General features: G+C 35.3%; 1 protein-coding gene across 1 annotated transcript in view; it reads right to left on the bottom strand.

Moving 5' to 3' along the window:
• The window catches only part of Fdx1 (Adrenodoxin-like protein 1, mitochondrial Ferredoxin 1), a 78,354-nt gene that overhangs the window by 33,679 nt on the left and 17,718 nt on the right, over nt 1-26,957 (bottom strand). Inside the window, exons 2-3 of the mRNA XM_090415950.1 lie at nt 16,094-16,148; nt 11,864-11,970 (exon numbers count right to left, since the gene is read on the bottom strand). Of these exons, the coding sequence (XP_090272076.1) occupies nt 11,864-11,970; nt 16,094-16,148 (162 nt within the window). The remainder of the gene's footprint in view (nt 1-11,863; nt 11,971-16,093; nt 16,149-26,957) is intronic.

The following is a 26,957-nucleotide window of genomic DNA, read 5'->3' as shown; positions in this document are numbered from 1 at the left end:
GGGACATGTTCAGATAAAGAATCATTTAAGCATCTCTTCAAAGATTCCCAGGTAAATGCTGATACCCTTCCAATTAGAAGTATGTAATACCATGGGTTTGAACACATGATCTTCAAATCCAGTATTAACATTTTTATTTGAACAAAGTTTCTTTAATTTTTTACTCCTCTACAGTACATGTACAAAATAGTACAATGTTCAACCCATAGTACAATGTACTATGGGTTGAACAACACTGTGTACTGGATTACCATGAAAAGGAGAAGTAAAATAAAAGTTACAATTGCTCAATGAATAAACTTATAACTAGAACAAACTTTGCAAGATTAGTAATGCACAATGAAAGAAATGACTGCAATTCATTTTCTGCAAATTAATTAATGTAAGTACATAACTATAGATATAATCATACAATATATAGAGACACATTGAGACCTGATAACTTCATGATTCAAAGTATATCAGGTTTTTCTGGTAATTACTCCATATTCTATATAAATGGGAGGGGGGAAGAATAATACTTTAAGCACTAATATTGATAGTGCTTCAAGATTAGTTGGAAACTGAACATATTAAAGATTTATGCAGCAATGTAATTTTTTTTTTTTCCACACCAATTTATTCTTGTCCTTTAACTGTGGAAATCAATCTCAATTCCATTTTTAATATAAATATTTGTCCCTCTTTTTTTGGCATCATTTGTTACTTCAGTTAATAAATGTCGCTGAAAAGTACTACCTCGAGTATTTGTTTCAAAAGATATCATTCATTTTCATAACAATGTGGTACAAAATGGTGTCTGTAATTGCTGTCTTTTTCTTTTGTTGAATGTTTTGTGATTGCTAGGTGATGTCGATAAAAGACAGCTTGGCTAAAAAAAATAGCATGAATACCAACAGCAATTGTAATAGGATGTTGCTACTACCTACAATAAGGAGGTACAATGCATTAATGTTTTGTTAAAAAAAAAAAAAAAAAAAAATGTGGAGCTGAAGCAGTGACAGTGATCTTTCAGCAGTGAGACACTATCCATCAGCCTCCCCCCCCTCTCAAAAAAAATCCTGTATACATGAAAACATTTTGGAAACATTACTATTTTATGAATTACAAAGGCTTAAATGAAGGATAGAGAGATGGCTAATTAAGGGAACCAGTTCTGAATAGTTAGAAGGATCTTGTAACTTACTGGATTATTTGGAACATATTTTCATATCACATATAAGTTTACAATTTTTCATCATCTTCACTCTTTACTGAAATGTGTGCAGAAAAACTCTATACGATACTGATTGATCAACATAATCAAGGATGCAATTACTAACTTTCTATCAACCATTTTCCTTTTCAATTTCTTACTTTTTTTCTGTCTTTCTAAAGCAGTCCTAATTTCATGAATCCAGTTCAGGAAGTTATTCTAAAACAAAAAATGAAGATTATAGCAAAGGCTCAGAAAAAAAAAAGAAAAAAAAAGCTATCATCATCATCAAATTCCTGCAATGTACCCTCAAGGGGTGTACAGGATATGATAGTACTACATGAAAAATTTACATCATTACTAACTTCCTATCTACAATTTTCCTCCAAATCAGTCTGTTACTTGTCAAGACTCCAACATTATCAGATCTTATATTTCTGTCCTCTAAGGCACTTTGTACCGTATCAATTCACCTATATCTTGGTCTTCCTCTGGGTCGTTTTGCTGCCAACCTGGCAGAGAACACTTGTTTTGCCAATCTTTCCTCGCCCATTCTGTTTAAAAGACCATACCACCTGAGATTAGTTCTGCTAATGCATTCCTGGATGCTGACAATATCAAGTTCTTTCCTAATATCCTCATTTTTAATATGATATTGCCATTGATGCCATCTGTTCACGCCTCTAATCTTTCTCAGGACTCTCATATCTGTGGTCTGTAGTCTTTGGTCAAGTGTTTTACTTCTGACCCAGCTCTCAGATCCATAAGTTAAAGCTGTTTGAACACTGTCTTGTATACAGCTAATTTAGTGTTCCGACTAATTTCTTTCATATGAATTTATTCAATTCATATGAAAGAAATTAGTCGGAATTCCATATGAATTTATTCAATTGACTTCCTACCATACCAACTTTGTTGATTCTGTTGTCTATTTTTATATTTAATTTAATTTACCATCTTTACTAAAAATCGTGCCTAAGTAGCTGAAATGTTTTACTTGTTCTACAGGTTCTCCATTCACAACACAGTTGACATTTTCAATGATCCTGCCTATTTTCATCGTCTTTGTCTTTTTATTGCTGACCTTCATACCATATCTATAACAACAGTTATTCAATTTAGTCAGAAAATCTTACAGACTTGTAGCAGATTTATTTAGAAGTATAACATCGTCCGCATAAAGCAAAGAGCTGACATTAACATCTCCAATTTTGATATCATGTTTAATACCACTTTCCTTCATAATGTGATCCATATAGATAATGAATAACAGAGGGGATAATGTACATCCCTGTCTCCCACCAGATTTAACATTAAACCATCTTCCTGTACTTCCTTCAATTCTAACTGCTGACTTACAACTCAAATAAAGACTAAGTATTGCTTGATATAATGCCCCATTGACACCATATAACTGGAGTGTATTGAATAGCTTCTCTCTTGGCACCTTGTCATATGCCTTTTCCAAATCGACAAAACTTAAATACAGATCTTTGTTATATTCCCATGCTTTCTCAACTATTTGTCGTAAAGTGAAGATCTGAACCTGACAGCCTCTATTTGGCCTAAATCCAGCTTGTTCTTCACTCAGCTTTTCTTCCACAATTATTCTTAACCGTTTCTCAAGTTTACTTGCATACATCTTCCCAGGAGCAAGATGTATGCAAGTGCTTTCCTTACTGAGTGCTCCTTGCCAGGAGCACTCAGTAAGGAAATACCTCTGTAATTATCATTCAGTTTTATTTCCCTTTTTATATATGGGTACTATGAGAGTTCTGCTCAATCATCAGGAATTCGTCCCTCTCTCCAGGCTTTCTGAACTATGCAGTGCAGCCACGGTAAGACTTTAAACCACCATGCTTCAGCATTTCTGGTCGAATATCATCTACTCCGGCTGCCTTTCCACATTTCAAGCCTTTCATGGCTTTTTCTACTTCAAGTATGGATATGTATTCCTGACTGCATGCCTGGTCAGTGTTTTGTTACCACTGTGCTGTCATCACTGCTTGTTTCATTTAGCAGTTTTTCAAAGTAATTACTCCATACTTCAAGGATATATTTTTCTCCCGTTTTCATGTCATCTTTATCATCTAACTCCTTTTACAGTACTCTTTCCCCCATTCCTAAGCTTTTTCAACAACCTCCAGAATATTTTGCCACCTTCTTGATATTTATTTTCTATGTTCTTACCAAAGTCCTCCCATGACTTTTGTTTAGCTAGTTTTACACAGTGTTTAGCTTTCTTACATTTGTCTCTGTATTCTCTAAGAACACAAGCTGACTTATTTGCCAGGAACTTTTGATATGCTTTCTTCTTTTCCTTCACTGCCTCTTTAACTTCCTATGGCCACCATGGAGTTCTAATTTTTCTATCTTTGCAGACAACTTCACCACATGCCTCTCTAGCTGAAATCAATTAGGGTTTTCTTCAAGGCTTGCCACTGAATCTCCAAGGTTTGATTCCTGTTTTCAAACTCTTTCATTTTTCCTTCAATAATCCTTGTGTATTCTAGTCTACAGTTGACATCTGAGAGCTGCTCGACTTTTATTCGCTTTAAAACTTTCTTACATGTCATTCCTTTCAATATGAAATTCAATTTTATCCTGCTCAAGACTAAATAGTGATCACTTCCAATTTCAAATCCTCTGTACACTCTGGTGTCCTGCACCAGGGAGAAAACATCACTATCAACAATAACATAGTCAATGAGACTTTTCTTATTCCTTGCCTCTTCTCTCCATGTGAATTTGTGCACATTTTTATGTTGGAACATGGCGTTAGTAATAACTAGCCCATGTCCTGAGCAGAAATCCAACAGGTATTTGCCATTATTATTAGCTTTGCTCCTTTCTCAAAATTCCCCAAAACACCCCTGTGTGTCTGATAATCACTTCCTACTCTGCTATTTAGATCACCAACAAGGACTAACTTTTCCTTTTTCAGTGTGTCAGTAGCTTTCTCTAGAGTTTCAAAAAATTCCTCCACTTCTACCTTAGTAGAACCTTCTGTGGGACCATAGGCACAAATAAGTCTCATTGTCCAGTTCCCCATATTCTGATATTTTCCCAAATCACTCTACTTGACACTGCCTGCCATTCAAGAAGATGAGCCCCATATTTTGTGTTGAATACTATGACTACTCCTTCTTTTCCTTGTGTTTCATGAAATGTTTCATGAAAAAAAAAAGCTAAGATACAATTTTTTTTTTTTTTTTAGCATTTTTCCAATCATTTTTGCTAGAAATACCCATTTTCCTGCTCTTCAACTGTACAGTCTATTTAGATTACCTTACCTCTTCAGGTTAGTTTACCCATTTTATTATTAATAATAAAAAAATGTCTTTTAATATGCTCATTTTTATTACTTAGTTTTGTTACTGATGCCAGCAGATCTCTCTTAATTTTTTTTTTTTTTGAAAACAGATTAAAATAAGTTAAACCTTGTTCTGTTTACTTAAATTTTATAATTTCTATGAGTGAGTGCTACACACATAAGCTGTGCTGCATGTGGCATATAGATAAGTCTTTTTATTTTAATAAAAATTAGTAATTTTTATTGGTAGTATTTCAATTACTTTAGGCTGTATAGTTGAGCATGTGTGTGTGTGTGTGTGTGTGTGTGTGTGTGTGTGTGCATGTGCAAATTTTATTACTCAATATTTAAAAAGCATTTTACATGGCATTGATGCATCCAAGGAAAATGGAAGTCAAGGCTTCCCTATTCACTGAGTGTAACATGAGGGATTTTAGGCCATGTAGTTATTTACTGCCAAGACTTGAATAGTTGATTGTATAAAAGTGATAGTGGAGGCGGAAATGTTTCATGAGCAAGAAATGGCGTCATGTTGAAAGCAAGATCAAGTAGCTAATATTAATGATTAAGGAAGGACAGTGAAAGTGCTTTAGATAATGTAGTAGAAGGAGTGAACAGTAGTAGACAAAGTATGAATGAGAGTACAAAAGAAGAAGTGGCTAAAAGTAACATAGATGAAGTAACGGCAAGGAAGGAAATAACACATTTACAAGGAGATACAATGTGAGCTTGAGCAATTTGAGAAACAGCTAGCATGTGGCACAGCAGGAGGGAGAATGAAAGAAAAAGTGAAAGTGGGAAGTATGAAAGAACAAGAAACTGAGAGCAAGGAGAAGATATTATGTAAAGATTTGATAAGTGTACTTAATGAGAACATGGAAAGAGCACATAACAAAATGGAATGGAAGTTATGTAATACAGTTGCCTAGTGATAATTACCTAAAACAGTATGTGATATAAGGGAGAAGGCTAGATCTGGTAATAGCATCAGAAGATGCATCCAAAATGCCGTCTTGTTCTAAGCAGTTGCTAAATATGTGGAATTCTCAGTCAAGAAATGGTTTATATTAAACTGCAAAACTGGTAATTGTGAAACTTAGGAGGCAGCCTGGAGAAGTGCCATGGCTTAAGAAGCTACAAAAAAAAATGTCAGTAGTGCATGGGAAGAATCAGGAACTGTTTGAGAGAAGCAAAATCAGACTGCATACCCTGGATCAGGAGGATAAACCAAGTTGGGGTTAAGTAGATGAGTAACAATATAAAGCAAGAGCTAAAGAATAATAAATAAAATGCTATTTTAAAATAGCACAAAGGATTACTTGTATGTTGAAAAACACAATAACAATAGATGTGAAGTTATTATCTCTTTTTATAAGGCTATGATTTGGCTGCATCTTGACTATTGAGATCCTGATCCTCCTGATCCCAAGAAGCCCAGATTTGGACATCTGGCTTCTTGGGACCAGGAGGTTGTGGAGAGTATCCAGAGACAAGTGATCAAGCTAGTCCTGTGGAGTGGATCAATATGAAGAGAGACGAAAGGTATGTAAGCTGCAAAGTTCAGCTGATAAGCAAAAAAAAGAGGGGATATGGCAGAAACTTATAAGTTACTAAAGGGATTCTATAAGACTGACACAAATTTTCAATACATGATGAACAGAGAGAGAAAAAAAACTACGGTCACCCCTGGAAGTTGAGTACAAGTTTGGTGAATAAGGATATGCAGACTAGAATTTTTGCTTGGAAAAAGCTGTAAATGAATGAACATATCACCAGAAGTAGTTATGAACATGACAGTAAATAAATTTAAGAAGAAGTATAATAGGTATTGTGTGTATAAAGATTATTAGTCTGGATCTCCTATGATAAGTCTTCAGACTACATGGATACACCTATATAATATTTCTATAGGATAATAATATTTTTATATTTAATTTGCCATCTTCACTAAAAATTATGCTTAAACAATTGAAATATTCTTCTTCTTCTATAGGTTCCTTATTAAGAAAGCAGTTAAAATTTTTAACTGTAACTTACCTATTTTCATAGTCTTGATCTTTTTATTGATAATTTTTGTGTCAAATTTGCTAAAGCAGTTATTCAATTCAGTTAAAGCTATGTCAAAGGAAAATAAGGCAAAACAGGGTTTTATTTATATATATCTACTCTATACTATAAAATAAGCTGAAATTGGAAACGGATGTGACGTCGGCTTGAAACAGATGTAGGCTGTAACGTTTTCGCGTAACTTTTTTTGTAATGTTTTGAAACTTGGGGCAACCCTGAGTGCCGAGTCTTCAAAATTCGAGTCATCGGAATTCAAGGAGAACCGGCCTGCCAGTCCAGAACACGGGGGGTTGGGTGCCGTAGGCACCGAGGGGGGCAGAGCTCTCCTTTTGAAGACTCGACACTCAGGGACTACCCTGAGTGTAGAGTCTTCAAAATTCGAGTCATCAGAATTCAAGGAGAACCGGCCTACCAGTCCAGAACATGGGGGCGTTTACCCAACAGGTAAACTACTGTTGGGTGCCGTAGGCATCAGGGAGGTGGAACCCCCTAGTGTATATGTGTATATATATATATATATATATAGAGAGAGAGAGAGAGAGAGAGATCCAACCACTTATGAAAGTAGCAGAAGAAAATCCTGTAAGCACATCAATGCCTTTGTATGGTACAAGTGAAGTTGGGAAAGAAGTTTAATGATATTTCCCTTGAAGAACTGCAGGTTATAGTTGTTTGGGAATGCTTCATGAAGGAAGGCTGTCCCAGAGAACAGAGATAGATGGAATAAAACAGAAAGGAGAAGCAGGTTAGGTTGTACTGAAAAGGGATGCTGAGCAGCTACTGCTCTTTGTCATTCTTTCACTTACTGCTGGAAATGATTGCTGCCAGTTCAGTGGAATAGTGCCTCTGGATGTACCTATAAACACAGAACAGAAACAGTGCATCTTTGAGATAGAGGTTGACACAAGTCTGTAAAGGAGGAATCATCCAAAAGCCAAATTGCTCTCCACCGAACAATATTGAGAATTTTTATAGAAGTTTAATGTAACAACTCCAAACATGAGCAATATTCCACTGGTAGGCAGATTTGGGATTTGCATAGCATGTTGAGAGGAAGGCAATGTCTAGTTTTTTTAAATGTTGAGGAATCTATAAGATAAGATGCATTTATGCCAGGATCTTGTGCATTTCAGTAAAATCTATTCAAGAACAGACAAAAAACAGACTAATCAGATCCTGCATGGTGTTTTGTGTATTGCTGAGGGTAAGGGTAGGAAAGCTGAGATCCATTATGTGAAAGAAAAGGCAAAACCATGGTTTGGTGGCATTGAAGTTGACTAGATTCTGATTGAAGGATGATATGGAGATCAGTGTTTAAAGGCACAAGTTGAAGATGATCTTCGATCTTGAAACTTAGTACATATGGGCAGTGCATGGTTTATCAAATAAATAGGATGATTGGGGAGTATTATCATCAGCAAAGCTGTAAATAGGATTATTGGTGATTGACAGTAGGTCATTTATGTATAGGAGAAAGTAGGTGACAGTACAAAGTCTTGAGGCATTCCTGCATTGGTGACAAAGCTGTGAAAAAGGGAAATAGGAAGTCATCTAACATGACAACGAATGCTCAGAGAAAAAGTTGGTTTGATTCCTGTTTTCGAACTGTTTCATTCTTTCTTCAGTGACATCTAGATAGCTGAGTCTACAGCTTACCTGTAAAAGCTGCTCAACTTTAATTATTTTTTGACTTTTTTGTATACTGTCTTTTCAATGTCATATGTGATAGTCACTTCCTATTTAAAATCCTCTGTGCACTCTTGTATTCTGAACCAAAATGAAGATATTATTATCAACAATAACATAGTCAAGATTTCTTATTTCTTGTGTCTTCTCTCCACATGAACTTGTGCACATCCTTATGTTGGAACATGGTGTTAGTAACCCATATCCTGAAGAGAAATCTAGCATATTCTTACCATTATTATAAGCCTTGCCCTTTTCTCCAATTTTTTCCTAAACATTTCTATATGCCTGGTGGAAGTCACTTTCTACTTTGCTGTTTAGATCTCCAAGTACCACTTTTTTCATTTTTTTTTTTTTTAATGTCATCTGCCTACTCTACTGACTTGAAAATTCCTCCAATTCTTCCTTAGGAGAACCTTTTATTGGAACATAGGCACAAATAAGGTTCATTGTCCATTTCCCCATTTTGAAGTTTGCTCATATAATTCTGCTTGAAACTGCCTTCCAAACAAGAAGTTTATCTTCATTGCTACTCCTTCCTTTCCTTGATCATTATTGCCAAAATATAGCATCCTATGCTTATTATTTAGTAAGATCTCAACAGTTTTTTCCTTCTTGTTTCTTGTTTTAGTGATGCCAGTTATGTCCATGTGGTACTTTTCTGGTTCTTCTGCAAACTCTATTTCCTTTCCATTAATACTCCTTTTATACTGATGGTTGCTATCTTTACTTCATCTGACAGTGGGTTTGTTGTTATTCTAGATGTTGAGCTTGAGTCTGTTCCAGTAGCTGACTTTTCACTGCTCATCCCGATTCCCTGACGAAAACAGTAGGAGCCCTGTTTAACTGACACCCCAGCCAGAATGAAATTTCATCGTGCACTATTGTATTATTTGTGTTTTAAGCCAATAGGGAGTAAAATTTGGTCAGCTAAATCCCAAACTGTCAGCCCATGATCACTAATATGAATTTCATAATTGTTCATCAATATGGAATATTCTTATGTCATCCACCTAACTCAAGTCCAACAGCCACAATGCTATTCTAAAGGAAATTCACTATAGCAAACTATCCACTATAACTTATTCCTAGGATCAGAGTCCTACAAGTTTGCTGCAGTAAAAGTTGACTGTGGTAAGCTCCCACCACATGGTCCATCTAACTTTTGCAACAGCTGGTTGCAAATAAATAAATATATAATAAATATTTTTAAAAAAAATATCTCAGCAGCAACTACAATGTGTTGTCAAAAATAATGCATAAAGCACCAAGATATGGTTGCCCTATCTAATGGCAGGGGGAAGACAAGCATCTTTACTAAGGTCATGGGTTAAAATCTTGTTACAATTTTTCACTAGAAAATAGCAATTTCATTATACCACTCTACTTGAACCTTTCTAAATTCAAAAAAAAAATTTATACAAGGTGAGTCAGAAACTATGTTACTCTTGATTGTAAATGAATGAAACAACAATATTTGCAAATGTTACTTTATTCTCATAAGTTTACACATACTATAAGATACCTCTCCACATATTCACCTCTACATTGAGATACTTGTCATACTGCTGCAATTTTTTTCCCCCTCATCAAAGAAGTCTGCTGCCAGTGTTTTAATCCAAATATTCATGGTCATCTTCACTACTGTTTGATTGTTAAGCTGCTAAAAATCACACTTTTAGTAGAGAAAAAGAAGGAAGTCGCTGATGCAATATTGAGGCTATAGGGTGGATGTCAGAAGACTTGCAGTTGAAATATTCAAGTAGCAATGTGGGATTGTGTATTGTCGTGAACTGAATCAAAACAACTCTACAGCTGAGGAGAGGTATTATCATCTACCTTTCGAATAGTCACTTTTTTTTTTTTATTGAGTCCCAGCAAACATCTACATTTATTCTTTTTCCACAAGAGAGTCACAAAGGAAAAAGCATCATGTCCATCCCAAAACAGTACATGGTCTTCCAGGAGGAAAGCATCTGTTTGAATTTCTTTGCCTTTGGAGATCCATTACCTCTATTGCATTGACTGCTGCATAAAACCTATGCAGCAGTCAATGCTGCATAGGTTTTATGCAGCATATGTTTCTCACATGGCATTTCCTGTTACAATGTAGTTCAAACATTTGTTTACCTTTGTTAGAAGCATTCCAAAAAGTTCAAGTACAGCCACTATGCATTTTGTGATCATCAATGATTAACGATAAGTGGCAAGGCATTCATCATGCATATTTGTACTCCATTCCATATAAACACAAGCTAAGAAATAATATGTCCATCCTATACTTCTCGATTTCTGCAACATCTCTACTTGGGCACATCCCCACTCCTGCAGCTTTGATTACCAGTACACACAACTGGAACACTTAGTTACTGGATGTACCTTGTATTTATATTTGATATTAAACACTATATATATTCCTTCCTTTTTCTTACTGGCTGAATAAATCATCTTATGGTTATTGCTCAGAAGCAAACTCAGCTGATCATTTTTCTCTTGGTAATACCAATCACTGACATGCAGTTTGTGCAGATCCTCTGCTTCGTTTTCATTTCTGCTGAGGATGAAATTATTCTAATAGTTGGCTTTTCACTCTTCACTGGTTCCTTGATAAAAAATGAGAACTCTACTGGGTGATTCCCTAATTTGTACTTTCCACATTATTGGAATAATTTAACATGCTGTACCACCATAATAAACATTTTAAGTTTTAGGTAACACAGAATACAATTTGGTCAACTAACTATAGAATAGCATGTATGTCACAGTAAAATAAATTTATTATGTAAATATTTCATCTCATGTATTGTAAGACATCATCAGTAAAACAGCGAATAAGAATGAGTGCATGCTTAAATTGGAATCCCTCTAGGTATACAGTTGTGTGTTCATGGATTAAAACTATTAAGCTGAAATTAAAATCAATTAAAAATAAAATATATATAAGAGAAAAAATTTATTTAATACAACTGAGGCTAACAATTTCCCAAACTTTTGGTATAATGAGGCAGTCATTCTGATTGAGATTAGGTCTATGAAGTAGGGCTTCAGCACTTTCTTTATATAACATTCATGTTTATATATGGATCTATGTAACTACTTACTATTTTGCCACTGGATCCTGGGATTAGCATTTTCAATTCCATGTTGTGCAAGGCCAAATTTGTGAGGTTTGATAAGACAATTTTGGTTTTGATGATCAACTTGATCATCAGTAACTAAATGACACTAGAAGAGGGCAAGATTAAAAGTCTTAATCAGTCAAGATTTCTGGGGAATTGGACTTAAGGTCAGACAGAGTCCTAGTTGGTTTTCTGAACTGCTGGATATGCAAATATTTTACACCTTATGGTTGAAGCTAATTGTCTAGTTTAAACCCTGAGTAACCCTTCAGATTCAAAAATCAAACCAGAATTTAATATTTAATAACATAATTTAATATTTAGACTGGAAATACTATAAATGTATTTCTCATTTAATATCATGCATATATTTTTAGTTTGTTAGTTCCCCTTCTTAGTATAAGTCTACAGAGTGTCAATCAATAACTCTTGGAAAATTTATAGCAATAGATGATGTATTTGGTGTAAAACAGCAATAAATACCTTCTATGTCTACGTCATACTGCTGACCAAGACGCATTAAATTATCACCAAGCTTTCCTTTTACTGGTATTCTATGACCATCTTGAGTTACATATGTAATGCTGATTCTATGGTAATAAAAAATTGAAATCATGTTTTATTTTCATACAGTTATATATATGGTTATGTTGTATTATTCAAACAGACAAGCTTAAGGAATTACAAATGCATGCTACGTTACATTGTATTCTCCAATGTTAACTTGAGTAACACGATAAATTTAAAAAATAAAAAATAATAACTAGTGTTTGTATGTCCTCTAGCATAGATATAGCAATATTAGTATGCTAGTAATTTTACAGTATTCCTAAAAAAATATTGAAATTGGCTGAAACTTTTGGTTGAGTTTATACTCATATTGAAAAACAGAAAAATATTCTCTAGATATATAGTTTAGACCATGAACACCTAATGGACAAGAATGTAATAAACTGAGAATGTTTACTGGATAATTAGGTATACCATGAATACCAACTGGGTAATATACTGAGTTCGTTACCTCTGACTAATGATTGAACTAATGTTAAATACTCTAATTAAATGCAATATAAAGTGCAGAGCTATCAATACTCCACATGAACAATGTAATGAAATCTCTACTGCATTAAGTAATGAAAATAAAACAGTTCTTTTATAATAAGAGAAGTTTTTTTAAAAATATTTGGATTGCATTCATACTGAGGAAAACATTTGGGTTGGTAAAATCTTAGGGAAAAAACTCACAAATAATGGACTGCCAATATTCATTGGAATTGATGTTAATTACAACTGTAAAGTTATACCAAAATTCTCAACTCAAAATAACTTGTTCATTATTTAACTCTTCTTCTTTAACATTTTAATGGACCGTTTAGATCTAATGTTGACATCAGGTTTCTCTATGTTTTTCTAACCAACTCTGCATTTAGGATCATCCAGGTCTTTCAATACTACATTAATCATTTCATCTTGTTTGCATCTTCTTGAAGATCTTTTCTTGTCAATTTTGCATGTACTTATATTTGTAATTTTGCATACAGGAAGACCCTGCTTAACACAATTAATTATTCCATCAATTAATGCGTGCTAAGCAAAATCACGTTAAGCAAATACAATAAACAATAAAAATAATTATCATCATAACACTAATTACGGGTATAGACCATATTGGTCTGTTTCGGTCTCATTATCCATCTAATATCCTTTTTTGAGGTCTACCCTGCCTTATCTTTCCAACTGGCTTATATTTTAGTATTTGTTTAGGATGTCAGGTGTTGGCCATTCGGTTTACATGTTCAATCCAATTTTGTTTATAATTTTTTAGTTTTCCTTCTATTGATTTTGTTTTTAGTTCTTTTAAAATGTCTTCGTTCCTTTTTTGATCTAATAATGTGTATTTTGCAGTTCTTCTCATAAATCTCATTTCACTTGTTGGTTGAGTTTACTCATACTGAAAAACAGAAAAATGTTCTCTGAATACTATGTATCCAGAGAACATAAAAAAAAAATTATAAGCTATATGAAAGCATAAAATCATCAGTTAATAAAAATCAATTGCTTAATTTTTTATTTGATGTCTAAACATTTGATTGAGCTACTTTTTTTGACAAAAAAATTAAGTAAAGATGTTTGAATAGTGCTCGACTTTTTCATCTTGTCATGAAATTTGTGATAGCTGACGATCGCTTTACAAGATTTCTGCAGGCTTCAAAGTTTCATTCCATATCAGGATTAGCATCAAACAAAATTTCCTTAGCATACTCAATGTGATTGAAAAAAAATAGCTTAAGTTCTTTTGCAGTTGGCTTCTTAGTCATAACATTCTCTTGTTGTTTGCATTCCTCATCATCTTCTCCATATGCACTCTGTTCTTCTAGTTGAAGGATATCATTCTCGCTTAACTGTTCTGAATGGGAATCGAGCAAGTTTTTCAGCTTTTCCTCTAGTGTAATTACATTTCTTCTCTTTTTATTACTGCTGCTTTCTTTATCAGTCTTTCTCTTTTCCATATCAGGGGTTGAATATAATAATGCCTTATAGGTATCTAAATTATAGCAAAATGAAAGAAAAGTGATTGAACAAGAGAACAGAGTTTGCATGTGCGCTTGCAAAGATAGCTTTGAGTCAACTGCTGAATGTCGCCAGCCACTACATTGACAAGTCCTGCTGCTCGCTGCAGATTGGCAACAAAAAATTTCACGTAAGGTAAAATTTTGCAACATAAAACGTAAAAAAATCACGTTAACTGATTAATCACTCACTTAAAGCACTTAGTATCATTTCACTCAATCGTGTTAACTGATTTTCGCACATATCGAATTTGTTAGCGAGGTTTTCTTGTATTTGAATGTACTCATCTGCTGTCCAAATGTGGCCAAACCATTCGAATCATTTGCCAATTCCTCATTATGTCTTCATTCACACAATCCAGTATTTTGATTACAAGATGATCCATAATTTTTCTCAATTTTCTTACAAATGTAATAAGTTTTCTATATTTCTGTTGTTGATTAAGCCTCACAACTATAGGATAAGATTGAGCACAGACAACTTATATAGATTTGCTTTGAATTTTCTTGATAATATTATAGATTTTAGGAGTTGTAAGATTGCAAAATATCCATCACTAGCATTCTCAATTTTCTCCTTTATCTCATGATGCATAACACTGTAACTGTTAACATTGGCTCTTCCAATTGCTAGGAATATAATTACCAACAACCAAGATGGATCAATCTTGATGTTATGATAGGTCCTGGAAATGCACATATATTCAGTCTTTTCCTAGTTTAAAACAAGACCCACAGGTTTACCTGCATTAATTTGTATAGTATGCTGATGAGTTTCTAATCATTCATACCTTACTATATGAAACCTTATATAAAAACTTAATAAATTATAATAAGCCAAAAAAATTACATTCTTGTTTTTTAATTCGTTACTGAAACATGAGCAAACAAAGTTTTTCATGATATATCTTTATAATTAGGCTACTTATATATGAAGGCAGATGACTTTACATCAAATTGTCCTAGTATCCTATAATGAATAGCACACTTCTTTCCTAATATGGACACTGTTATAAATTATGGGAAAGACTACTACTCAGACTGATTTCAATCTTTATCAAGGTCTCACACATCCCACAGATCAAGTTCCCACTGATGAAACCTCGATAAAGGTAGGAAATTATCTGGGTGACCTTTCCCACAAATGCATAGCAATACACACATCTCAAAGGAAGTGTGCTTTGCATTATTGGATACTAGGCAATTTGATGTAAAGTCATTGCAAGTAGCTTAACTGTGAAGTTACTCTATATGCAAACCATTTGCTCGTGATTGAGTAAAGGATTAAAGAATATAATTTCTCATCTAGTATGATAAATAAATCCATTAATACTGTTTATTCCCCTATAGGAAGTAGGTAAGACCATTTTAGCTCTATCTAACTTCAGGAAACTGAAGAGGCAATTCAATCTCCACCAGCTAATCAGAGATAGCTGGCCCAAGACTATGATTATAAATGACATTTAGTGAAGAGACAGATGACAGGTGCTACCATTTCATGGTCCCTGACCTTAATACAATATATTTGTTGTCTGAAGTGGTGTAGTATTTACAGTTGATTTTCTTGAGTTTATGGGATGAAAAACCTGAGTTTCCAGGAGAAAAAAACCTGCTTGCCTATTCAATAGATCGACTAACACTCATGAACTAGTCGAAGAAAGGGTTAGAAAAAGTTCTAGTCAGCAACTAGATGTGAATTAATACCTTTCTTTGAGGAGCCTAGCACAATGGAAACAACCACTACTTCCACAGGGCTACACAGGCCTATTTAGTATAATTTAACTTGTAACCATGCAACAAAACTTGCTGAAAAAACTCAGGCGATAAAATATTTTAAAAATAATTAAAAACCAAACAAACCAATCTCAGAATAATGATGTACTTCTCTTAAAATCAGCAATGATGTGTCAGTTTTATAAGAAACTGAATGACACGAGGTAACCATGCTTCCATTTATGCTACTAAGTCGATTTTTTTTAATACAAATCCCACCCACAAAAAAAAAAAAAAAAGTAAATCTATCAATTCTTTTCTGGCATGAAAAAAAAAAAATCATACATATATAATCAGTATAATTCTATCAGTTCATGATTATCTTGCCCTAATTATATATATCTTCTGCTTAATTGACATTTTCATTTACATCTCATCTTCTGACTTGATATCCTCCAATTCTTTATCACAACTAAATAACAGCCCTATAGGAAGAAGGAAAAAATATAAAAGGAAATTAGAATACTTAAATTTCACACAATATTGTGTCTGTAAACATTTTATTATCAATGCACATGATTTCCATGTATATACAAAACTCAATGTCCACCTAGTTGCCATTATACAATACTTTCTCGTAACTTATTATTATTACAGCAACCTCCATGGAGTCAGTAGTCATCATGGGAGGCCCACTTAACTAGCAAAATGTCTATCATATTAAATTTTGAAATGATTTACGCACCCAGCATTCACAAAGCACTACAGCAATTCGATCCACTCGCCAACCAATCTAAAAAATCAAATCCTCATGTCCTTCTAGACTACATCCTTACACAACTTCAGGGAAGACCTCTTGTTCTTCCCATTCTTTTATAATCTCTTCTGTATTAATCTGATGAAATCCTTTAACAACCTTTAAGTTCTTTATTATTATTATTATTTCCCAAGACCTCATGGAGTCAAAGACTCATCTTCCCATCACCTCTTTTCTTCCTCTCCACTAAACTCTGCAATCTACATTCTCTCAAATGCTTTGCATAACTAACACTCCAGAGCTGCAATATCACTTTGGCTTTTTGTCTCTGGATCTTATCTAGTGTTTCCACATCACAATAAAAACTAGGTGACCAAATTTGAGCATCTGTCCATGTGTGGTCTGACCAATGACCTATACAGAAGCATCACCCATCATCTGTTCATGTCAATGTAGTTATCACAGCAGCAATACAATATGAAGTTTTCGCAACACTCGCAATGGGCCCTTACAACTTTAGTTCACTGTCCCAAGATCCTGAATTCCATCCATCTTCAGAAGTACAGCTCTTCCAATATAGTATGCATCATTATATCTCTACATTCAAAGTGTACCACTTCACATTTGTTAATTTTAAAAATACAACCCCATTCATTTGTCCAAGCTAAAAGTCTATTCAAATCTTCCTATATAGAATTAATATCAGCAATACTCCTAATAATTCTACTTAACTTTGTGTCATCAAAAAACATTTACAGATCCTCAGTCATTAACAAATAGGTAAAACAGAGGATACAAGAACAGAACTATGAGGCAAGCCACTGGTCACCCTCCTTTTCTGAGACACTGCCTCATTGTGCTGGTATCATTCTGAAAGATAATCTTCAATCCATTTAACCATTTGTTATCTAATTCAATCTTCTGCAGCTTACACACTAACATGACATGTGGTAATCTATCAAATGCCTTTGCAAAAGTCTAAGAATATTACTTATCCAACACAGCATCACCTTATCATAAAATGTAAACAGATTGCTAAAACAAGACATGACCTTCACAAACCCATGCTGACCATCATGAGAATCCCTTGTCCATCAACCAATATTGTATTCTATTCCTAAAAAGTTTCTCCAATACTTTTTTCTCAACTGCAGATATGTAGACTGGTCTATAATTCGAAAATTCTGTCCTACAACCACGCTTGTGGATTGGTACTATTTTACCTTCTTTCCATTCCTTAGGCACCTTCCACACTGCAAGACTTGCATTAAATAATCAGGTCAAGGATATAGCTAACTCTTTTGCATTTTCCTTAAAAATAAGTTGTACGATTTGTGTGATACAAACACAAATATCTGTGGTTGAGCAAATCTTCATTTAATTTCTGGTATTGAGACCAGACCATTATATCATTCTGGTATAATGGTTGTTGTTGTTGTTTTTTTCATTACTTTGTTTATATGTACTGATGTTGAAGTTCTGGTATATGTTGTGTGCAATTAATTTTTTTTTTTAATAGTCCTTTTTTATACAAGGACTATTAAAAAAAAAAGTAATTGCACATATATAATAATAAGTTTAGTTTAATCCTTTATCCTCTATAATAAGTTTAGTTTAATCCTTTATCCAAGTGTGAGCAAACAAAGTTTGTGCCTGAAAGTATCTTCAAGACTGGGGCAAGGTAGTGCAACAGCAGGCAATTCGTTGCAAAGATGGAGAAAGCTCTTATTACTCATATCTCAGTATCTCCCATAATGCAAAGCACGTCTCCTTGCGGATATGTGTAATGCTATGCATTAAGGCAAGGGCCACTACCCTTGCCGGTTTCGACCTTTACTGAGGTCTCGTCAGTGGGAGCCAGGCACAGGAGTGGAGATACAAAGGCAGAAGTAATGAGAGGTCATTCAAACCTATAGGTCCTGGCTCCCACTGACGAGACCTCAATAAAGGTCGAAACCGGTATGGGTAGTGGCCCTTGCCTTAATGCATAGCATTACACATATCCACAAGGAGATGTGCTTTGCATTATGGGAGATACTGAGATAGGAGTAATAAGAGCTTTCTCCACCTTTGCAATTGCCTAGTGTTGCACTACCTTACCGCAGTCCTGAAGATACTTTCAGGCACAAACTTTGTTTGCTCACACTTGGATAAAGGATTAAACTAAACTTATTATAGTCTAACCAAGTGAAAAATAAACTCTCAACATTTTTCACCTCTAATATTTGCTTCCCTTCTGCATGTTACACAACACCATTTACACCAACATGGTAATAAAGTACTCATTAAACAACTCAATTAGATCCTTTGCTGTGGCCTCTTTGTAACCATAACTACCCACAAGCATTACCTTTCCATAATTATTTTTCCTCTTACTTGCCAAATAGCACAGGAATTCAAGGGAATTCTTGGATTATCTTTGACTTGACTTGCTAGTCTGCTCTCATATTCTACTTTTCTTGTTTTTATCATGCTTGTCACCTTTCCGGCCTGCAGTTTATATTCTTCATGCACCAGTTTTATGAACTGTCCTATACCTCCTTCACAGCATCTTTTCCAACACTGCTTGCTTGATGATTTCACTAATTGATTAATCCACCTCAATCCTGCTCTATTCACTTAACTCTTGGTATGCAGTTATATATTTAACATTTAAGGTTAATTTAATCTTTGTGTATTTGGAACACTCTTCGTGCAAAAATTATTGCTCCTATTATTACCTGCTCTAATTTTACCTTATTTATACACATAAATTACATTAGCCACATTCATTCCTTCATTCTGTCTCCATAGCTAACATTCCAATGCTGATATTATTTTCATTATATTTGAAACTGACACTTCTCAGGAAACAGTAGGAGAGAGGGAATGAAAGAAGAGGAGAAAATGGAAACAACAGGAGAGAGGGAATGGTAAGAGATATAACGTATGGGGACTCAATGATCCGTGGTGTTCAAGATAGGATGCGTGAGGAGTGTTTGCCAGGAGGAACGATAGAAAGGGTGGCTTTGGCAGTTAAGAGAGGTAAAAGGGTGGATGAGATGATTGTGATGGTGGGAACAAATGACTTGAGTGGTGGTGGTGTAAATAGGACAGTGAGAGATATGAGATTCTTGCTTGAGGTAGTACGAAAGAAGACACAGAGAGGAAAGATAGTGTGTGTGTGTTGCCTATGTATGATAATGACGAAATGAGCAGAAAAGCGGTAATATTGAATGACATAATAGCTAGAATGTGTGACAAGAGAGGACTGGAATATGTGGATGCTTGGAGTGCGTTTGAGGACAGAGAGGAATTGTATGCAAGAGACCACTTCCATTTGAATGAGGAAGGACGTAGGCATCTGGAGAGATTGCTGTTCTGAAAAAGTCAGTGTGCCACAGGGAGGATGGTAGCAAGGATGGCCTCTTGTGGGAATGAGTACTTGGGAGAAGGGGGGATGACATCAGGTAACACTGAGCCCAGTGGAGTCTGGAGGGGGATAATGCTGGGTATAGAAACAACGGCATTTATATGCTATATACTAATGCCAGGAGTATCCGGAATAAGGGAGAGGAATTGGTGGCGCAGATAGCATCAGCATGGCCAAAAATTATTGGGATCACTGAGACATGGTTGACAGAAGAGGATATAATAACAGGAATAGAAGTCGCTGGGTACAGCATTTTTCGGCAGGATAGGAAGGAAAAGCGTGGTGGTGGAGTAGTGCTTATGATAAGTGACGACCTATGTCCTCTATGAGTGAAGACTTTGGAAGGCAGTGACACTAATGATTTTGAAAGCACATGGTGTGAGGTAGAGGTGGGCAAGACAGGATATTTAGTGTTGCTACAGACCCAGGAGTACAAAGGGTGAGGACCAGGAAATGTTTAGACAGTTGAGTTTGGCAAGAGCAAGAAGAATGATTGTTATAGGAGATTTTAACTACAGAAGTATAAATTGGGGAGAGGAAGATGCATGTAACAATAAGGGAATGGAATTTCTAGAATTCTTGAGGGACAAATGTCTTAGGCAACATGTAATAGAGGGAACAAGAGGGAACATGGATTTGTGAAGGGGTGCTCTTGTTTTAGCAATATGCTAGCCTTTTATGATAAAGTTACAAGAGCATTAGATGAGGGAAAGGCACATACTGCCATTTTCTTAGACTTAGTGAAGGCATTTGACAGGGTGCCACATGATAAGCTGATATTTAAGTGGAGCACATGGGTCTGGATTCAGGATTGGCTGTCCGATAGGTATCAGAGAGTTGTATATGGTGGGACAGTTTCAAGGAAGCAGAGGGTTACAAGTGGGGTTCCACAGGGCTCCCACAGTACTGGGACCTATAATGTTTAACCTTTATATCAATGACATTGTCAGTGGATTGCAAGGAGATATTCAGTTATTTGCAGATGATGCAAAGATGGGAAGGATTATTAGTAATAGTGCAGATGTGGCAGCCCTGCAAGAGGATTTGAATAAGCTAGATAGATGGGCAAATGAATGGGGGTTTCAGTTTAATGCAGCAAAATGTAAGGTCTTGAGGTTTGGGAAACATCGATGGGACACTGCATACTCCATGGGAGGAGTTATACTGAAGGAAGTAGGGGAGACCAGAGATCTGGGGGTTGATGAGTGATAGAAACCTGAAATTTAGGGGACATATTGCAAAGGTGGTGAAGGTAACAGAGAATTGCTGCAATAATGAGAAGGACACTGACCTGCAGAGATAAAACAGTTATCATTTCGTTGTATAAGACCCTGATCAGACCACACTTGGACTATTGTTCTCAGATTTGGTCCCCAGGATTTGAAGGGGATAAATTAACTGTGGAAAGGGTACAAAGGCGGATAACAAAGATGGTTTCAGGACTGTACAATGATAGTTATGAGGATCAGCTGAGGGAATGTGGACTGCAGAGTTTGGTGGATAGAAGAAGGAGAGGTGATATGATTGAGACTTTTAAACTGTTGAGAGGTGGTTACAGGGTTGACACTGGGGAGTTCTTTCGCTTGGTTGAACAGCGGGAAGGAGTGATGACAAGAGGCCATCCCTGGAAGTTACGAAAGGAAACTGTGAGCAAGAGGGTGAAGAGTGGTTGAACCATGGAATGCATTGCCTGATGGAGTGGTGAGAGCGAGAACAGTCAATGAGTTCAAGGAGTGGTATGATAGACTTTGTGTTTCTTAGGAAGGACCTCCCACGATGAGTCTTTTGACTCCATGGAGGCCTGAATAATAATAATTTCTTCATGTCCACACACTCCAGAAATTAAGAACAATCAAATGAGTGCATAATAGCTAGATGCAATGTAAACATGGTTCATACAATATTAATTACCTATTTTTACTTGTCAATAATCTGATCATTAATGCACAAATCCTCATCATTCTCACAATGTATCCTCTGAATTATAATTACTTATTTCCCCTCACTTCTAGATCCCTTGCTCATTCAATTGCCTGCAGTACAATCCATCCATATAGTACACAGCTATATTCATTAAATTAAATGCCAAGAAATTATATTCTTGTTTAATCCTTGATCCAAGTGTAACCAAATAAAGTTTGCACATGAAGTATTTTCATGAATAGGCTACTTACATACAGAGCAATTAATGTGAAATAATGATTTCACATTAATTGCCTTAGTATCACATAATGCAAAGCACGCATCCTTTTGGGTGCGTGCTTTGCATTATGGGAAGAGCCACTACCCATACCCAGAATAAATACAAAGGTTGAAGCCATGCAGAAGTCATATATTTCCAATATACAAGAACTGAAGAGGTCAAAATTTTTCCACTTGAAAAATGAAAAATACCAAAAAATAATATTCTCGTTGATTCCTTTATCCCAAGTGTAAGCAAACAAAGTTTGCATGTGAAGTATTTTCATAACTAGGCTACTTGTATACAGAGGCTAATGACTTCATATTAATTGCCTTAGTATCCCATAATGCTAAGCAGATCCTTTTAGGCATGTATAATGACATGCATTATGGGAAAGGTCACTACTGCAACTTTGATTTATTATTATTATTTGAGACCTCCTGGGAGTCAAGGACTCATCAAGGGAGGCTATAAATCACCCAAACCATCTGTCATACCTTCCCTTAAATCATTCACACTAAATGCACTCACTACCCCTAAAGGCAAACTATTCCACTCACTCACTACTCTTTGAGAGAAAAACCTAGCTCTTACCCCTTTCTTGACTGCAAATAACTTCATTTTAGAAATTATGGCCTTTACAACGGTGTTATAAATAACTATTTAAATTTCCCGACGTTTCAACCTTCATATTAAGGTCATCATCTGGAGCAGTGGTGTATTTAGGTATAGGCCTAGAGTGGAAAATTTTGAGGGGTGGCAAAAATTTCCAGGCTCTCATTTTTGCAATTATAACATGTTCCTTTATGTAGCATCTACTTACAAGTAGAGAAATATTTTTCTTTTCCTCATTGTAAGTTTAGTCTACAATCATATTGGCATGTAATCAGATTCTGCATAACTATACAAACTGAGACATGTGCACTGAAAGCTACTGTATTTTTTTTGGTAACTTGACACAAAGGCAATAGGAATTAGTGAATTTGATCCCTTTCTTGCTGAGCACATTGCAAAAAGCGCAAAAAAAAGGAAAAGGTTTCGTTTCCTATCTTTCCTTTGCCACATATGAGGAATTTATTAAAATAATGGGCGAGAAAGGAATCGGAATTTATTATGGAAGAACTTAAAATAGCTAACTACTATTCCATAAGTGTTGACTCAACACCAGACTTGTCTCATGTTGATCAGCTGTCCTTCATTGTTACTTCACGATATGTGAAAGAACATGGAACTCCTGTGGAGCGTTTCTTGTGTTTCATTCCTAATGTAAGTCACAAATCTGAAGAGTTACAAGAGGCAGTTTTGACTTCACTAAACAAGCATGGAATTGATGTAGCAAATTGCAGAGGTCAGGCATATGATAATGCTAGTAACTTGTCAGGCAAGTACGCAGGACTGCAAGCAAGAATTCTCGAAATAAATCCATTGGCAGAATTCATACCGTGCACTGGAATTCTCTGCCTCTAATTGGTACTTGCGCTGCTGATTCTTGTCCGTATTTTTCACATCAACACATTGGCAGGGTGTTCTAAGAAAGCACCTGGAAACTTCTGCAAAAGTAATCACACGTCCTTCGCCTACTCGTTGGTCAGCTCGTGATGATGCCTATCAGAGTCTTCGTGAGGAATGGAGGGAAATAATTTCCACTTTGTCCGAAATAAAAATGACACCACCCAGAAGAAAGTTATGAGATGTGAAGCAAGTGGGATTCAACGGCAACTTCAGTCAATGGAGGTTGGGATCGTAACCTGCCTATGGGCAGGTCATGAGGGGTGGCACTTTCTGCAGGCCTAGGGACAAGAAATACATAAATCGCCTGATCTGGAGTATATACAAATATACAAGGACAAGCCGAGTTATATTTCACAGAGTAAGCTAAAGAAACAATGATTTTGATCACCGGTTATTTTACTGGCACGACCTCTAGTGAAAAAAAAAAAAAAACGATTATTATTATTATGTGACACCTCCAGGGAGTCCAAAGACTCATCGAGGGAGAGTGTGCCAACAGCATCGAACAATTTCCCACTACTAACCATGCTCAAACTTGCTTAACTTTTTGCGAGCTAGTAGCAGAGGCTCTACCAATCGACCAACCTTTGCTGGCGATAAAATTAAAAATTAATTAATTATTTAGAAACTACATCAAAGCTAAATTTTATTTAAGATAACATGAGAGAAACATTCTTTCTTATAGATAGTTTTCTTACAATAACGTCTTATTTTTAACATTACAATTGTTATATTAGATTTAGGATTCTGGATTATCTAGAGTCCTGTTTATAGTTAATTCTTGGGGAGAAAGGTTCCGTGGGTAGAATATGTGCCTTCCATATGCTTGGGATTTTTAGGCTATCATTATTGTTCAAATTGAGGTGATTGATATGAATCTCACAGGCTTTCTTAAATTTGTGTTCATAATATGTTTTGGTGTGATGTAAACAACTGTGCTTTTCCAGTGAATTCTATGTAAAGTGTTCAGGGCATGATCGGAAAGGCCAGCTTCACCATAGTTATTATATTTAATGTGTCGTTTATGTTCCTTTTGTCTGATAGGAATTGTGCATCCTGTTTCCCCTACATATGGTAGATTACAGGTGCAGTAAATACGGTATATTCCAGGGTGGGCCAGCGGAGGGAGTGGGTCATTGGATGAGTTGAGTAAGCTTTTTAATTTTGCAGGAGGTTTAAAGGTTTCTTTGAGGTTCTATTTCTGTGGTATTCTGTTTATTTTATCTGATGACCCTTTAATGCAGGCATGGGCAACCTTTCCTAGTTCGGGGGCCAAATTATCATTCTATCTCCGAGTCAAGGGCCAGACAAATTATTAAATAAAATAAATTAATATTAAATGAATTAAAACAAGTTGCTACTTCATATTTCATTTATTTATAATATAATGCTTTGGTATAAAGCTCTACGTAAAGTTTATAATATAATGAACGACATAACAATTTAATGTGAAGATTGGCCTTGTACTTCAACTACAAGACTATCAATATTGACGTTAATATTACTTAAGGATAATTGCATAAAATTTTCGAGGTTTTCGTCCATTATTCTTGTCCGAATTTTTGATTTATTGTATTTCATCCTCGAAAAAAACTGTTCAAACATATATGAGCTGCCAAAAAGACAAATGATTTTTCTTGAAATGGCGCGTAAATTTGTCTATTTTTCTTCCACCAAATAAAATTTATAAAAATCCGTTAAAGCAATGTTGTTAAATTGTGATTTTAGCACTAAATCTGCCTGAAGCTCACTGGCACATTATTTACATCAGCATCCATCGGACGAGCAAATATAGCAAATGTAGAGTCTTTGTTTTTGAAGTCGGCAAACCTTGTATCAAATTGCTCTATTAATACCTTCAGTTCATCTCCATAACAATTATAAGGGATATTTTTACGAGTTGCTAGAGTAGGATAATGATAATAATTTTTAGCTCTTTACTGACTTTCGAACAATCTTAGTTTATTACAAAAAGCTTTGACATGTCCATGCCGTTCATGAACCAATTGTCCTTGTTTTTGCAATTTAAGATTCAGTTCGTTTAGGTATCCGGTGACATCTACAAGGAATGCTAAATCACACACCCACTCATCATCTTTTACTAGGTTAATTGTGTTTCCTTTTATGTCCATAAAATCTGCAATGTCTTGTCTCAGATCATAAAATCGTTTTAACATTTTACCTTTACTCAACCATCTCACTTCACAATAATAAGATGCATCTTCATAATCTGAAAATAAGTCTGCCAAATACTCCTTAAATTGGGGGTGATTAAGTGCACGTGACTTAATAAAGTTAATAATGGCTACTACAACTTCCATAACATTTATGAATTTAATCAATTTTGCACATAGATTTTGTTGGTGGATAATGCAATGAAAATTTGTTAAATTTTTTGGATGGATCTGTAGTTCTATTGCTCTTTCATGAACTATTCCAATAAATTCCTTCTGTGCACCAACCATTGCAAGGGCTCCATCAGTGAACTCCATTTAAGCCCAACTTTCTTGAAGACTGTGCTGACTGTTTCATATATATCTTCACTGATAGTTGTTCCTTTTAACAACTACCAGTGAAGATATATCCAAAGCAATTGAAAATGCTTTCAATCTAGCAATCTTTTCTTTTAAACTTTTTTTTCATATCATCAGTAATTTCTATCCGTCGGACAACAGTATCTTGACAAACGAATATTCTCAAAGTATTTTTTCTTTTCAGGACATATTATATTTGCAACATCCAGCAGACATTCTTTGATAAATTCTCCTTCACCAAATGACTTAGAATGCTTAGAGATTTTTTCGCTTACCACAAAGCTGGCTTTGACAATGCTGTGGTGCTGCATTCTTTGCTTGTTGAACATTTACTGCTGGGTATCCAAGTTCTTCTTCAACTTCTGTATTTCATCTTTTCGTAGTTGTCCATCAATTTTTGGGTGATCCGCATGTCTCGAAGTAAAGTGTCTCTTCAAGTTGTATTCTTTGTTGACGGATACAGATTCATTGCACAGCAAACATACAATTAAACCTTTATTCAGAATAAAAAAATAATTCTTCGTCCAGTTGTCTTGAAATTGACGATTTTCTGCATCAACTTTTCTTTTTTTTGCAATAACCCCTGACATTGTCCAAAATTTACAAGCGATATTCAGAACTGTCAAACAAAACTGTCTTCTACACCGCAGGCACCGAACAGAACATAACATCAATGCAGACACTGAACAAAGCACAACACCAATGCAAGTACCAAACTGACACTTTGTAACACGTTCACACAAGCCGCTAGTCAAAGTGAGAAAGAGACCTTGGTTGGAGAAAACATAGTGTGTTTTGCAAAAGTCATATGACGTCAGCTAAATGTGAGTTAGTAGAACACACCATGTTTTCTCCCACCATGAATCGGACAAACTTTGCTGAAATAGATTAGGGCCG

This window comes from Typopeltis vanoorti, chromosome 3, assembly GCF_054136105.1.
Source record: "Typopeltis vanoorti isolate ZY-2024b chromosome 3, IOZ_Tvanoo_1.0, whole genome shotgun sequence".
NCBI lineage: Eukaryota > Metazoa > Arthropoda > Arachnida > Uropygi > Thelyphonidae > Typopeltis > Typopeltis vanoorti.
This window is presented reverse-complemented; position numbering and strand designations above follow the sequence as displayed.